Source organism: Lutjanus erythropterus, chromosome 4 (assembly GCF_056507025.1).
Source record: "Lutjanus erythropterus isolate fLutEry1 chromosome 4, fLutEry1.hap2, whole genome shotgun sequence".
In the NCBI taxonomy this organism is placed as follows: Eukaryota; Metazoa; Chordata; class Actinopteri; order Lutjaniformes; family Lutjanidae; genus Lutjanus; species Lutjanus erythropterus.
In genome coordinates, this window is record NC_139320.1 from 12267307 (window position 1) to 12283266 (window position 15960).

The window sequence follows — 15960 nt, forward strand, 5'->3', positions numbered from 1 at the left end:
TTGTATCAAAGCCAAGTGGTGGCATGTTTTCCTGTTATTTAGCTGGAAGGATATACTCAGATTAATTACTCAAAAGGCAGATATTTAATATGCTTGTATGGTGCCTTCCTCCCTGCAGCCGCAGGGCCCTCAGTCAGCATGTGTTTATGTGTTTGTGTGCTCGTGGTTTCACTGCTGCTCTCTGAGGAGGGTGGGGCAGCAGACATATGGCTGTACGCATTGATTTTATTGATTCTTTGATCTTCACATTTTCCACCTTTTTGTCTCACTTTCACTGTTTTGTTTCAGTTTGATGGATTATTTAGGAGTATCATTTCTCTCTTGGGGCAATTTGTAGTTTTCCTTTAATTTTTCACTTACTTTTAAGGCTGCATCCTTGAGCTCATTGTTTACTCTTCTGTGATGTTGGGTTGATACAGATGAAAGCAATTTTTTACAAATCAAATTTGGTAAACCAAATTAAATATATATCTATATTATTGTCCTGGAATAGGGCTGCAACTAATGATCATTGTGATTATCAATTAGTTTGCCCAGTATTTTCAAAATTAATTGTTTAGTTTGTAAAATGTAAAAAAAAATCTGAAAAATGCTTCCAGAGCCCAAAGTGACAACTTCAGACTGATTCCTTTGTTCAACCAACAGTCCAAAACCCAAAGACTCTTCTTCTACTGTCATAAATGACAAAGAAAAGCAGAAAATCCTTACATGAAAGAAGCTGGAATCAGCAAATGTTTCATGTTTTGCTTAAAAAAATGACTGAAACCATTAATTGATTATCAAACTAGTTGGCAACTAATTAACTAATTGACTTATTGTTGCAGCTGTAATAAAAGATCTCTGAATTATTGTATTGTATATCTTTTAAAAGTGCAATATGTAAGGAGAGTATCAGAATAAGTGCTAACTGTAGCTGTATATATATTTATGTTTATGTTATGATTTTAGTTTTTTCAGTGAAAATAAAGTTAAATAAAATTAAATATTTTTAAAGAAAAATACATCAAATTTCTCTGATTCCAGCATCTTAAATGTGAATATTTTCTGTTTTCTTCAGTCCTCTGTGTCAGTAAATTGAATATCTCTGTGTTGCTGAAAATATGACATTTGAGGAAGTCATCTCAGGCTTTGTGAAACAATGACAGACTTTTACACCATTTTCTGGCATTTTTAGACCAAACAACTAATCGATTAATTGCTAAAAAAAAATCAAGATGTTAAACAACAATCAAAAGCCTTACTAATAATAATATTACAAAATTCTCTGTTGCTTTGGTTTTCCTTTGCATTTAATTGATTGTTCTTTGTTCAGCTCTCATCCATGCGGTCCCACCTCCTCACTCCAGGTTACTGAATTAGCATTGCAGATGAGTGTAGTTGAAAACTGCTGTCAGGGGGCCCGCTCCGCACAAAATTTTCTGCCACTCAAAGCACAAAATGAAACCAGGGACACAGCCTCAGGGGAGCAAACGGCTCTGGTGGACTCGACCTTTAGTGCTTAACATTGTAGCTCATGTTTAATCATAAAAGTCATTAGGTGTTTGAGTGGGTGGCCATTTGCATCGACAGGCACAAAATTACCTGAAGGAGTTAAAAGGGGTCAATATTGATGATATATGTGAAGGTGTGGGTCCACTTCATCGATTTTTCAGTCGATTACAGTGACAACAAGCAAGGACAAACAGATTTAATGAGCAGCAGTAAAAGTGGGAAGGTTGCTGTAGATGGAGATGATATACAGACAGATGATTTATTTGATCATTTTAAAGGGACAGTTTAGATTATTTGAAGTGGGATTGTGTGAAATACTTATACCAATAATACCAATAATCAGTGTATTAGCACCAGTAGATGCCATGTACCCAGTTTGGAGAATCGGAGAGGGTCACCAGTACAGAAGTTAAGCAATGAACTGTGTACAGGTGTACACTATATTTATTATAGTATTGTATTATATTTATTAAAGAATTTTCACCACTGTACTTTGCTGCCAGACAGCCTTTCCTGATCAGAAGCTGGCATTATATGAGCCAAAAATCACTCCTTCCAAACCAACCAAACTCCATAGGCAAAATCAGAAATTTTACCTTGCAGATCACTGGGCTAACAGTCTACCACTGCCTATCTATTAGTTTTGTGTGTGTGTGTGTGTGTGTGTGTGTGTGTGTGTGTGTGTGTGTGTGTGTGTGTGTGTTATTGTTTGACTTAGGTGTTTTAAAATGTTGATTCGGATTCACCAAGGTCACACAGTAACAAAAAATAATAATAAGTAGAGGCAGTGATTGATCAGCCCATATTCTGTGAAGTAAAATGACTGATTTTGCCTGTGGAGTTTGGTTGATTTGGACAGAGCGATATTTGGCTCATGTAGCAGCGGTTTCCCATCAGGAAAGGCTGGCTGACAACAAAATAAATTTGTGAAAATATTTTAAATGTAGTGCACACATAAACTGATTTTGATTTTTTTAGGTGGACCTTTTTTAAGTGGCTAAAATACATTTTGCTGCTGACCCTATCCACATCAGTCCATTGCTTAGGTTCCTTGCTGGTTCTCCTCCTTGCTCCAGTCTGGGGGTGTGACCGTCATCTGTTGTAGGTAATACACTGACTATTGATAAGTACCTCATACAACCCCAGTTCAAATAAACCGAACTGTCCCTCTAACAGTGATTGGTTTTCCCCCATTTGTCTGTGGAAAACCTCCAGCGGCAGAATCATCCTCAGATCTGCCACTGTGATTAATCTGCTCATTGCCTGCTCTGTTTTTGGCCATAACTCAATTCCCTCTCTTGTTTGCTAAACTGCTCTAAGCTCCAGAGGGGGATCTGGCAGCAGCAAATTCAATCTCCCAGTATTACCCTCAGTGACCAGACCCTGCCCTGCTTCTTCGACCAGTTATTAAAGCCTCATGTTGCCTGTTGCTCCGGTCAAAAACGTTGTTGTGAATTTCTGGCAGGGAGTTTTTAACAAGACATCAGAGAACAATCCCTTTGACATCTCAGTGCATCAAATGTTTACAGTGCACAGAAGGCCGAATGTCCATTAAACTGTGTCTTTGGTTCTTCTCTTAACAGGTCGCAGGGGAACAGAAATATCACCCAGAATGCTTCACCTGCCTGAACTGCAGGACGTTCATCGGTGATGGAGACACATACGCTCTGGTGGAGAGATCCAAACTCTATTGGTGAGCCCTGAGCTTCAAGTCTGTCAAAATCAAATCAGACTGTGAGATGTGTCATGCAAACTGTCTTTTCTTTAATTGGCGTAATGTTTTAAAACAGGGAAATCACAGCTTGTGCAGACTGCAGTATTCTTTTTTTAATTCTTTATTTGGAATTTTTTTTATAGTTAGCTTTCCTAATTCCCCTTTCTGCACCAACTAATCCATTTGATGTTCCCTTTGAAGTGCAACCCATGCCACAAAAAACGCACAAGAAGCTAAAGCTGCAGTTGATTGACAAAATCTTGAATTCATGTGCCTTAGTTTGGGCTTCAAGGGACGTATTTTCAACATGATGCCCAACTGTGCTGACAACTGGTTCAATACACAGCGGAAAGCCTCAGCAACCACAGTTTTACTGCAGATGTTTGAGCTCATTATTTGAAATCTGGTGCATTTTCTTGGTATTTTGTACACTGAATTTTGCAGCCACATGAGCACACACACTTTAAGCTGGTGACTAGAGTTGTACCAAATGTAATCAAACAAAATCCTGAGGTTAAATAATATAATATAATATTAATAATAGTGTAGCCTCATTTTTATCTTCAACTGTGCATAAATACTGGGTTTAAACAGAATGAAAAAAAACAGCATTTGAATGATGTTTAGATCTGAACATTATGAACAAAGCTTTGAACTACAGCCCCACTGGTGACAGAGAGCTGCGGTAAATCGATCAGTCAAGACACAGTAGATTCAGAGGAGAAGATTCATATTAACAACTCTGACTGTCTCAGTTTTAATGGCTCAAATAGAAAACCTGCAAATTCAAATCATTAGTCTCTCACTGGTCTTGTGTCTGGTTCAGGTTCAGGTTACTCTTGACTTGTGTACCTCTGGGGTCGTGTTAATGTGACTGTCAACAGCCTCAGGCTTCAAAAACAATGTGAGGCTTCAATGTGAAACAAGCTGCATTACACAGAGAGACATACAGACACATAGAAGAGCCTTTGTCCTCTGCTCTGAGTGGAAGTGGATCATGACAGTGTGATTGTCTCGGATTATCACATTTATGGAGAGATTTAACAGATTGGGTCGATTCAGGAGACAGCAGGAGGGAAAATCAACTATTGAATTGTTTGCCAGAGAGAGGTGATGCATGACTGAGAGAGTAAAGTGTTTCAGGGTCATTCAAATTGTATTTCAGCACTGGTGTGTTAGTTTTGAGTCATTTGATAGCTATTTCATGAGCCCGAGTACGTTCCCAGAGTTCTTCATGTTTTGGGGATAAATAGTCTTGTTTTGTAAGCCAAACTTATGAAATGGACTTTGATTTATCAGAGGTCAGGCTGACCCTCAAATCTGAACAATGACAGCTCAGTGTTTTCATAAAACCCAGATAACACAACGTCTCGTCAACAACATGTGATGCTGTGAAAACTGTTGTAATGAGAACTTGATGTTCCCCTCATGATTGCATGAGTCAGAAAGCTCACCAGGATTCTCATCTTCTGAACTTTTTTTTTTTTTAATGACCCATTTCTTTTCCATCTATCGTCCCTTTCCTTCCTCTGTCTGCAGCGGTCACTGTTACTACCAGACCATCGTCACCCCAGTGTCGCTGCCAGACTCACCATGCTCACGGATCCCTCACACCGTCACACTCGTGTCCATCCCCGCCTCCGCCGAGGGCAACAACGGACGCAGAGGGCGAGGTTTCTCTGTGGCCATTGACCAGCCACTCAGCCCAACCAACGGCTTCAGTCCTGAACATGGACGCACTGTTAGAGTGTCCCAGTGAGTCTGTCTGTCCATGTTTCTGTGTGCGTTTGCATATTTTCAGGTCATTGTGTGGAGAGGAGAGACTAGGTCAGTCTGGTGGAGGACAAAGGATGAAGATGAGATTAAAATGGAGGACAGTGTGATAGATGAGATTCATTTAAAATGTATAATAGAGAGGAAGGAAAAGGAAATGAGCAGAAATCTGAGTCACTGTTATTCAAATGAGCTGAGTCTTTATCAGATCTCAGGTCCGTGTTTCAATGTGTGCAGAAAGGGTTTTGAACAGGGTTTTTTGTGCTTATTGTTCTTTTTTATTCAGGGTGGATGCAGACTGCATCAGTCCAGATGTGAAAAACTCCATTCATGTTGGTGACAGGATCCTGGAGATCAATGGGACGCCCATTCACAACGTCCCTCTGGACGAGGTATTATTCACCACACTGTCCCCAACACATTGTTACTGAAATATTTTAATTCATTGTAAATATGCAAATGTAAAACTTGGTGTATTGAACTGTCCCGTGGTGTCATCATTTATCTTAAAGCTATCCTAAATACTTTAAAGATTGAGTACTACAAATACTGACCACCAGCAGTTTTCATTTTCACAGTTAAAAACTATTAAAATCATGATGATGTGACATTTGTTGGGGTCTGTTGCAAGCAGACGTGTTTTCTTACATTTCGTGAGCAAGAAAAAAAAAAAAAATGCAGTTTCTGCAATTTGGGTATTGCACTCGGCCACATTGTGATTTTGATAATATTTTGATTAATTGTGGAGCCCTAAACTCATTTTTTAACCTTGATAGTTAATCTGGACTAGGTAATCACATGAGGAGCTGCAGAAGAACAATTAGTTGGTCATTTTTGTGGTAACTGACTTTCCGTAGGACAAAATGTTAGATTCTTTGTTTTTACTTTTTTTGGTTAAAGACAATAGAAATATTCGTCCCTCACTGTAATCTTTAACTTCAGCTTTAAGGTGAAGTATAAATAAAGTATAAATAAATAATTTCTATAAATGAGAGAGATGCTTAATTTCTGAGCCCATTCATGGGTTATGTCTGTTGTTAAGCACAGACATTTTTATTTTATCAAACTCAGGCTGTACAAGCAGAGAGAACTGAGTCAAACCAAGTATAAAGATGTTAATGCAACATTTTATTAAAATAACAAGCTACTTCTAGTCTAGGTCATTGTTTTTTTTTCCCATGTTCTTTTGTAGATAATGTTACTTTTACAATAATTAATAAAGTGAAGAAAAGATAACAAGGTGCATTGTTTTGCACATTTAAATTAATAACTTTACAGGCCTGAAATAAGTAAATGTCCGGACCCTTACTTTAGCTGTAACACCAGTCTCTGCTGTTCTAACTGGGGACTGACTGACCCATCTGAACTCCCTCTTCCTTTCCAGATCGACTTGCTGATCCAGGAGACGAGCCGGCTGCTGCAGCTGACCATCGAGCACGACCCTCACAGTCAGGGGCAGGAGGGAGGCTCCTCGGAGGCAGAAGAGCAGGTGGACGGCCCCCTGTCCACCCCTCTGTCTGAGGGCCCAAGCCCCATCCTGCCCATCACCCAGCCCCCCAACCCCGACATCAGCAACCTGAGATCCCGCATCATCACGTAAGAGACTTACACAAATGGGCATGCTTATTTTTAAATTGAAAGTAGATTTTTAAAAATTATTTTCTAACTTTAATTTGTATAGAAGGGGTTTAAATTAATATGACAATCAGGTGAGTTTTTGCTCAACCTTCAGTTGACAGCAGCTGTTTCACTTCTGTTCGCTCTATAATTAGTTTAACTACTGAACTTTATTCAAGTGTGCGTTAACACCATGACAGGCTATTAATATTTCATGAAAGAAGAAGTAATTTTAGCCTCCTCAGTTCCAAAGCATTAGTGTATTCACTGCAGAAATGAAGTGAGCACTCTGAAAAGAAGCTGTTTCCAGTCTTTTCAATTCTCACAAACGGTTAAATTAAGCATTTAATTGCAAGAAAATTTAAGTTGTACATCAGGTTAGCAACAAGATAGAAAAATTTTAGAGTGTATTTATGAGAGTCTTCTTACCCTCCATTTAGCTTATACTGTAACTATATACTGTAACCACCTTCAAAGCTGAAATGAATTGGAAAAATGCCCTTTTATCTCTTTTAGTTCATATTGTGCAATTATTTAACAATATATGCTGAGACAATAGAAAAAAATCTTTTTTTGTATTATTATATCAAAATCCAATCATGTTTTTTGTAAAACAAGATATGACGTGTGCGTACATAGGCTTGAACCAACCACTTTCAAGATATCTTGGCATCCACTCATAAATCAACCATCAGTGTTTAGCAGCACAGAGCTAAGATTCATCAGTTAGCTCGCTAGCAACACCGTGGTACACACCCACTTTTCAGCGTCAAATTCAAGTCAGATTTCTTCCACTGTAATCAAGTACTCTCTTCCTTCTCTTCCCTCTCCCCCTCCAGACGGAGCTACAGCATTGATAAGTCTCCAGGCTCCAGCAATGCAGCGTCCCCCATCTCCCAGAGGAAGGACATCAATCGATCAGAGTCGCTCCGTGTTGTGTCCAATCGGACGCACCGCATCTTCCGGCCATCTGACCTCATCCATGGAGAGGTGCTGGGGAAGGGCTGCTTCGGACAGGCCATCAAGGTCAGCACGCTGTTCGCATGTTTTCATGCAAGCCTGTGTATAAAGTACATGTACAGCCATGTAGTCGTACTCACATTGTCCAGAAGATGGCAGCGTTTAGAGAAGTAAGAGAAGCGTGGAGAGGCAGGAGGTTAAATGTTGGTGGTTTTGGCACATCCTGGAGTTTTTAAGATTTCTGTTTCCTGTTTCTACACAAGGACACCAAACAAGCAGGAAGGGTCATCACATCACTATAAAACATTCTCTGATCTGGTTGGTGCTGATTTTGGTGTCAGTTCTATTGAAGCTTATGGGAGGTGCATGCTAAAACCTGACATATCTACCTTGTATGACTTTTAATAAACAAATGCCTCTTCAGAAAGAAAGAACTAGACTAGACTAGATGATTAGAAGCATACTTTACATGACTCATAAAGAGTAAAATTAAAATCCTTAACATGGCGAATATAAAAAGTTTCAAGCGAAGTATAAATATTGTTAATGAGAGTCTGTATTATTCCTTCTCCTACCCTTTTATTTTGATCCAGAGGCAGCTTTACTATGATCGACTGGGCTAACAATAGCTGATGTTATATACAATTTATAGTATGGCTGTTGTTTTATAACAAAAGGTTAGTTTATAGCCTACCAATGAGGGCTGGGTATCGTTTAAAAAATTACAATACCAGTAGCTGTCGTAAGCCCTGTAAAGTATGCCTATAATTATTTTTATACACAAATAATACACACATTTAGAAAAGTCAGTCAGTATATTATTCTATGAAATGTGTTCTTTCATTTCATGAGAGGATTTCTTTCTTTTTCTTTATCAGAGGTCAGATGAAGTAGATATGTTAGGTTTTACTGTGCATCTCCCATACACTTCAATAGAACTGACATCAAGTAGTGCATATAATGTTGGTTTATAATACAATGACCTTTCTTCTTTTTCCAGTGCCTTTGTGCTGAAATACAGAAGGTGGAGCGAAAATTTCACCCTTTATCGTTAGTGTTTCATCAAAACAATGTCTCACAGCAGCTTGTTGCTCAACTTGATCTGTCTGTCGTGTCATAGGTGACCCACAGGGAGACGGGGGAGGTGATGGTCATGAAGGAGTTGATTCGCTTTGATGACGAGACACAGAGAACATTCCTGAAAGAGGTGAGTGAATATGGACGATCCCAGATGTTACACCATGAAGGAGTGTCGTATTTACTCAATTTTTTATTCAATGCTGAATCAACTGTTTGTCTTAAACAGAAACCTGAAAACAATAAGTCTTGACCTTGGGATGTAGATGAATAAAAAAATAATCAGCATACTCATCAATCATTTCCTTGAATACAGACATCATTTTAGTCAGATATTAGTAAGGAGGTTTGGAAAATCTGTCCTGAGGAAGTGAAAGAAAAATGCTTTTTGTTCTCAACCACACGCTGAATATTGTAGTTAAAATTAGCAGCTCTGCAGTGTGAATGTAGGGCATGATGACTGAATAAAAATGAAAACTTCTGAAATAGGACGAAAGGGATTTTTTAACACAGTTCTTCCTCCTAAAAGTGATGGATGAGCAGAAGTTATTTTAGCTCCCACACAAAGCTTCATTCCTCTCCTGTCTGTACATTTCCATGAAAAGATAACAGAGAATGACTTATAAGTTTAGACTTCTGTAAGACTATCTGAGTTCTTGTTACCCTTGAACTGAATCACCCCTGATGCTCCTGTTTGATGTTCAGTATTGTAGACTCACTCATCCAGTTAACAAGCTTCTAATTGGGACGTTTGAAGTTCAGGAAAATTGTTCCCGTCTGGTTGGGTGTACATATGTGAGGGGTGTTAGTGTTATCGTAACCTAATAACAGATCTGAATCTTTGCTCTGTAATTGGTGTAGACAATGACGGGGTAGAAAGAGCAGCTATAAAACAAACCACAACTGTAATGAAGTGTGATTATCACTCCCCCCGGCTGTTTGTCTGTAGGTGGCCCACGTCTCACATTACTGAGGCTCTTGTCAGCATGTTTGTTGCTCTTTAGAAATAAACGTCATCAGACGTCATAAGACTTGAAGGGTAATAATTCAGGTTTATTCAGGCTCCTCTTCCTCCTCCTTGTTCACAGCCCAGCCTTCAGGGAGAGAGATGTTTTATGAGGTGTCATATGTCTTGTAGAGCACTACTTGTACTAGACTTTCTGGGTAGTTTTGCCCCCTGGCCCCTTCAGGAAAGAACTGTGACACTTAAACTGCCAGTATCCTTCATCAGAAGTGCTGATGCTTATACTCAACTTAGCATTAGTGGTTACAAGATGTGGGTTTTCCAATTATTGATGCTGATGTTTAGAGAGCAGAGCTGCCAATGGCATCAAAATAAAGAAAAGTCACGTATGAGTTCATTATTTCATACAAATTACAGTCTAATGTACATGGTTGTCTTTACCAGGTAATGCTTTAGATTTCATGACTTGACTACACACACACACACACACACACAAACATTTAATACGAGTCAGTAACAGTTTGAGATTAGATTTGCTGTGTTTTAGGATGGGAGAAATGTTTTAATTTGTTACTGATTAATTAGTGTTTCAATAAAATACATAGTATATATATTCAACAGCAGGTTAGCTTATTTTAGGACAAAGGCTGCTCCCAGCCAAGAAATGATCGGATGACCCCTGTAACACACATTTTTTTTGTTTGTTTGTTTGTTTTTGTACAGATTAAACAAAGATATACATTGTTAACTTGTGTGATTTAGTGGTGCAGGCAGGTGCATTCAGTTACCTTCTAACAAAGCCAGGCTAGCTGGTTCTCCTTGGTTCCAGTTTTTATGCAAAGCTGTGACTGTGGTTTTATTTATTTGTATATGAAAGAGTTACTGACCTTCTAAATTAATCCTTTAAAGCTGCTGTAGGCAAACCTGTGCCAAACCTTTTGCCTTTGTCTCTGCTGTGTTGTTTCACTCTGCTAAGTTCCTCTCACCAAACCCACAAGTCTGAACAGAAAGAGATGGTTGCTGAGAAATCCTTCCACTTAGGAACGCCCTCTTACTGAAATGACCCAAGAGTGCCAAAAGTCCTCCATCACTGGCTGGATTTAAAGCCTAAAAACAGAGCCAAGAGGATGAGCAGATGTCTAGTTTTCTAGACAATTACATTGTGCCTAAAGATTATTAAGGATTTTTTGCCCAAAGCCACAAAAATAAACTGCCTGCCCCAGCTTAAATTTTTATTTTACCCAAAACTGAAAAGTCTTTTTGTATCAACTATTCAAAATTAATAGTCAACTCAGTGTCACTTTGTTTGACAATTATTTGTTTGACAAGTTAGGTTTTTCAGTGGTCTTGATATGGTTGCTAAGTATAATGAGAATAATGAGGTGATTCGACATGGAGTTTTTACATTTAACTGTCCAAGTGAAGTGTCAACCTTCCTAATAAGCGAGCAAAGCAGCCAAGATTCTACGTAGATGAACATTCATGAGTGTGTTAAGACGTGTGACATTGTGTCATCAGGTGAAGGTCATGCGTTGCCTGGATCACCCCAACGTGCTCAAGTTCATCGGAGTCCTCTACAAGGACAAGAGACTCAACTTCATTGCGGAGTACATAAAGGGAGGCACCCTGAGGGAGATCATCAAGAAAATGGTGAGAGCAGAGTTTGTGCCTGCAAACATAGACAGAGTGTGTCTTCTCTCTGTTCAATATTCAAAATGTGTCTCACACTGTCTAAGTCTTTGTAGTTTGAAGCAATGTAAGAAAACTGCATTTAATTGTGATGTATTTGTGATAATTGCTCACAGGACAGCAACTATCCCTGGAACCAGCGGGTCAGTTTTGCCAGTGATATCGCTGCTGGGATGGTGAGTTCAAAGAGCATTTAATTGTTATAAATTATTTTATCAAAAATAGTTCACATATAAACCCTCTTCAGACAGTAAAGCTCCCTGATGTGCAGCAGTCAGCACTGTTTCTCTTTACGGTTGTCTCCCTCTAGTGGTCTTGTTAGTGAGCTACAACCCTGCTGCTAATATTGTGCACAATCATTTCCATCCTCCTACGGAAATTACAGCATGAATTCCTGCAGGATTAGACCACTGGTTCCTAATGTTTTCCCTTGATATGAGAACAATGATGAATGTTGTGTGTCCCTGGATTATTGTGTTTACAACAGCAGTGACTTGACATGAAACAAGGCAGGATTGTTCCTCTTGGCATGAGTTTGACATTATAACTAAAACCTGCTCTTCCTGTCTTTTTGTCCTCTCCTGTGTGTCCATCTGTCTGTCATTCAGACATATCTGCACTCCATGAACATCATCCACCGGGACCTGAACTCACACAACTGTCTAGTCCGAGAGGTAAGAACTTGAGGACATACCTGTGCATGTACAGTATGTTTTCTTTGAGGATTTAACACAGTGCACCTGTCATCTGCCGGAGCAAAAATGAACAAAAAACAAAGGAGAGCTTTGTTACCAGTAGCTACAACAGGCTAAGCCTTCTTAAAACATGCTGCACACAAGTTACTTGGAGTGGAAACTTCCAGCTAATCCTAACAGAGACGGCATTGTTACATCTGTCACATGAAAACAAATGGTTTGTATTGCACAGCTCAGATCTGAAGACACACAGAGAGAAATTACAAACTTTCTGTTGAATTTCAAGCATAGACAAACACTACTGCAACCTTAAACAGGGTTCCTACAAAAAGTCTGGGATTTGATTTTAGTCATTTCCAGGTCTGGATGGAAGTATGGGAAAAAAGAGTATCTACAAATATTTGTTTCCCGACTATTGCCCCTATTCTGTTTCTTAAAAAAACAAACTGATCATCATCACCTCTATAACAAACTGTACCTGCAACAAATTCAGATATTTATGACCAGATTACCTTGTCAGAATATGTGGCAGTATAGCATCACAAATAACCCAGTATGAGTTATGCAGTAATATAGTTATCAGAAAAGTAAAGTGAATATCTTTTCTGTGTAAGCAAACCATATCTGTATAGCTTTATAGCATGCACACAGTGAATAAACAAGGCTCTACAGATGATACATTCAATTTTTTTACTTTTTTTAAAATAATTTTTCAAGAAACTTCTATTTATTCAATATGTTGGGGGATAATTATAAGAGTAGTGATATTACTTTAAAATGTAAGTATTTTATTTAAATGTGGCCTGAAATATCGACTGAAAAGTCTTTGAATTTGAGTATGGAAAAGTATGGAATTTTGAAAAGGAAAATGTGCAGGAAAGCTTTTATCTCTGTTATCACTCTCACACCATTTACACCTGGTATTAAAATGTGACGTGTATTGGGAGAAGTTATCCAGACTGTTGTACGGATTTCGTTTACACCTACCTAAGATCTGAACACAATGCAAGACAGATAACCTCCAGATGTGGTCTGGCAGATCTGATCGCATTCTGATCAAGAAGCATTTACACCATATCCACTTACAGATTGCATTTTAATACTAGGTGTAAACTGGGTGTAAGTCTCGCTGTATTAGGGAGCTTGCTTGCTTGCAGAATAATAAACATTCCATGACATGTTTAATTTTATTTATTTAGGACAACACAGTGGTGGTGGCAGACTTCGGGCTGTCTCGGCTCATGGTGGACGATAAGCACGAGGATAAGCTGTCGCAGGGTAAACTGCCCGGTGTGAAGAAGCCTGACCGCAGAAAGAGGTACACCGTGGTGGGAAACCCCTACTGGATGGCTCCTGAGATGATCCACGGTATGATCTACAGGATAATATTGAGAAATCGCTGCAACTAATGCTTATTTTCATTATTCATTAATCTGGCTATTTTCACAATGAATCATTTAGTCTATAAAATGTCAAAAAATTGTGGAAAATGCTCATCACAATTTCCCAGAACCCAAAGGGCATCTTCATATTGCTTTGTTTATCGAACCAACAGTCCAAACCCAAAGACCCAGAGAAATGTTTCACATTTTTGCTTGAAAAATGACTGAAATGATCAATCGATAATCAAAATAGTTAACAACTATTTTCTTTTTACTTAATTACTCAACTAATCGTTGCACTGCTCTTAATTGAGATACTGATTTATTTATTTAAACCCATTCATATCTTCCTAACAAACCTTAAAAAAGCACAGTCACTGCAGTGCTGCCATTGTTGAGTACAAGTGTGATTTTCTTGAACTCAACAGTCTAATTGTGTTTTTTTTCCTTTCCAGGGAAGAGCTATGATGAGAGAGTAGACATCTTCTCCTTTGGTATCATGCTCTGTGAGGTGAGCGGCCCTCCCTTCTGCTTATTAAAACCCAAACAGGCAACAAGGTTTTCACATTAGTTACTTTTTGATGAGCACTTCATATCTATTCCCCAAAGCTTCAAATTATGCTAACCTGTCATTTGTAAAAGTTGCTTTCCTTGCCACTATTATATTTGCAACTCTTTCAAACCCTCTGGCCCCTTGGATGATTTAGCAGTTTTCATATTCATTGAATCTTTCCTCTGCACAGGTTTAACTACAGGATTTCTATTTTCACTTGTGCACAACTGCTCTTTATTATATTTCATGCATACTAAGCCTTGCACAGGTTTTCTGCAATATACAGACAATTCAATGATCTGTCAAACTGTCAAGTCCTCCAAATGTCTGTGAACATACATTAAAACGGCCTTTCTTCTCCAAACCTCCCCAAAAGTCAAAAGTATTTGTTTTCTGAATGAAAACCGAGTCCCACAGTGTGGTGAGCTTTGGGCCTGGCCACACACCATCCACATAATTTGGGCTTAACAGTTTAGTTCAGTCACTCAGAATATGAGTTTCCCAGATGGACACCATTAGCCAGAGAACAGTGCAGTGATTAGAGAGAGCAGAGGAGCAAAGTTGTCTTCATGTGGCTGCGGACCAGCAGAAGAACGGTGGTTGTGGTCTGTTGGGAAAGATTGGCTCCAGTTTGGAGGGTTTACTGGTTTTCAGCAAATTGGCACAAGAGGATTCCCTTTACTCTGACAGCTCTATCTTTAACTCTTCTTACTTTCTTTGTGTTTTTCTTGCTTTCTTATTCAGATAATTGGCAGGGTGAACGCAGACCCAGACTACCTCCCCAGGGCGATGGACTTTGGACTGAACGTATCTGGCTTCCTGGAGCACTACTGTCCCTCAAACTGTCCCCCCGCCTTCTTCCCCATGGCTGCTGTGTGCTGTGAACTTGACGCAGACAAACGGTCAGGCATCCACCATAGATTCACTTTGAAATGTTGCCTCAAATTCACTTAGCATAAAAAAAAAATGTATCTACAATTCAGGGTAGAAAGATTAAGATGCTATTCAGACCCGGTATTAACATGCATCTTGAGTGATATAATTACTAGTGGATAGCTATAATTATGAGTTTGCACCTGACATTACAGTGTGTCTCCAGATTAGTCTCAGGTGAAAAATAATTTTTAAACCGGGATCCCTATTTGCTTTTTCAATCTTTAGGCCTGCTTTCTCTAAACTGGAGGAGTGGCTGCAGAACCTGAAGATGCACTTGGACATTGGTCTGCCCCTGGTGTCTGAACTGGACCAGCTGCACAAGACCTTCTGGGAGAACCACAGCGTCGCAAGTCCTGAAAATGGCCTGCACACCCACCCGGAACAGCCAGAGTAGGGCTGAAGACGGCTTGAGGAGCGGGAAACGAGTTAGAGTTAAACCCCACAAGGGCAGCGATGGCCTGCCTCGGGCGGTGCAGTGGCTGGAGGAGTCATGAAAATACTACTCCGTGTTTGAAGCTGCAGGCGTAGGCTGGCTCAGGCTTAACGAGTAGACTCAGGGGGAAAATGTGGATCTGAAAAGCCACCTGTGCGAGCTGCACACACACACACACACACACACACACACACACATACACATTCAAAGTCAAATCAAGAGACATTAACTGCGATAGCTTGATTCTGAAGCTAAAGTGGCACATGTCATATGCAATCAGACCCGACTTTCAATTCATGACTCGAATAGATTTAACATTAGTGCTCATTCCATTCAGGAATACTTACTGTACTTACCGTAGTGTGTATATTCATGTGGATATAGTAGTCCAAAAAACAAGGCATTAGGCAAACCTTCACACAAAATTTAAAAAAGATGAGGAAAAATCATGATTTAAAAGCAACTGTCCTCACTAAATTTCTGAGTTTTAAGTCAAACTCAAACCTAAGTTTTGACATGAACTAAAAAAAAGTTTGCTAACCTAGAATCTTTAGTTGAGATAATTCATTTTTTTCTTTAGATAAACTTAAGCTTTGATTTTTATAAATAATAGTGACTACAAGTATAGAAGAGAAGTAATAAGATATGAATCTTTAATGTCAAATGATGTGCAATC

At 39.1% G+C, this 15960-nt stretch overlaps 1 protein-coding gene across 3 annotated transcripts in view; it reads left to right on the top strand.

Annotated features, from left to right (window-relative positions):
- Positions 1–15526, top strand: part of limk1a (LIM domain kinase 1a) — a 72631-nt gene extending 57105 nt beyond the window's left edge. For all 3 annotated transcript variants that reach the window (XM_084716986.1, XM_084716985.1, XM_084716987.1), the window contains 13 exons: positions 3075–3184; positions 4745–4960; positions 5265–5370; positions 6363–6574; positions 7435–7621; positions 8676–8762; positions 11115–11246; positions 11402–11461; positions 11894–11959; positions 13180–13348; positions 13818–13873; positions 14660–14817; positions 15077–15526. In XM_084716986.1, the coding sequence (XP_084573112.1) occupies positions 3075–3184; positions 4745–4960; positions 5265–5370; positions 6363–6574; positions 7435–7621; positions 8676–8762; positions 11115–11246; positions 11402–11461; positions 11894–11959; positions 13180–13348; positions 13818–13873; positions 14660–14817; positions 15077–15245 (1728 nt within the window). In that variant the 3' untranslated portion in view covers positions 15246–15526. The remainder of the gene's footprint in view (positions 1–3074; positions 3185–4744; positions 4961–5264; positions 5371–6362; positions 6575–7434; positions 7622–8675; positions 8763–11114; positions 11247–11401; positions 11462–11893; positions 11960–13179; positions 13349–13817; positions 13874–14659; positions 14818–15076) is intronic.
- Positions 15527–15960: the final 434 nt, after the last annotated feature.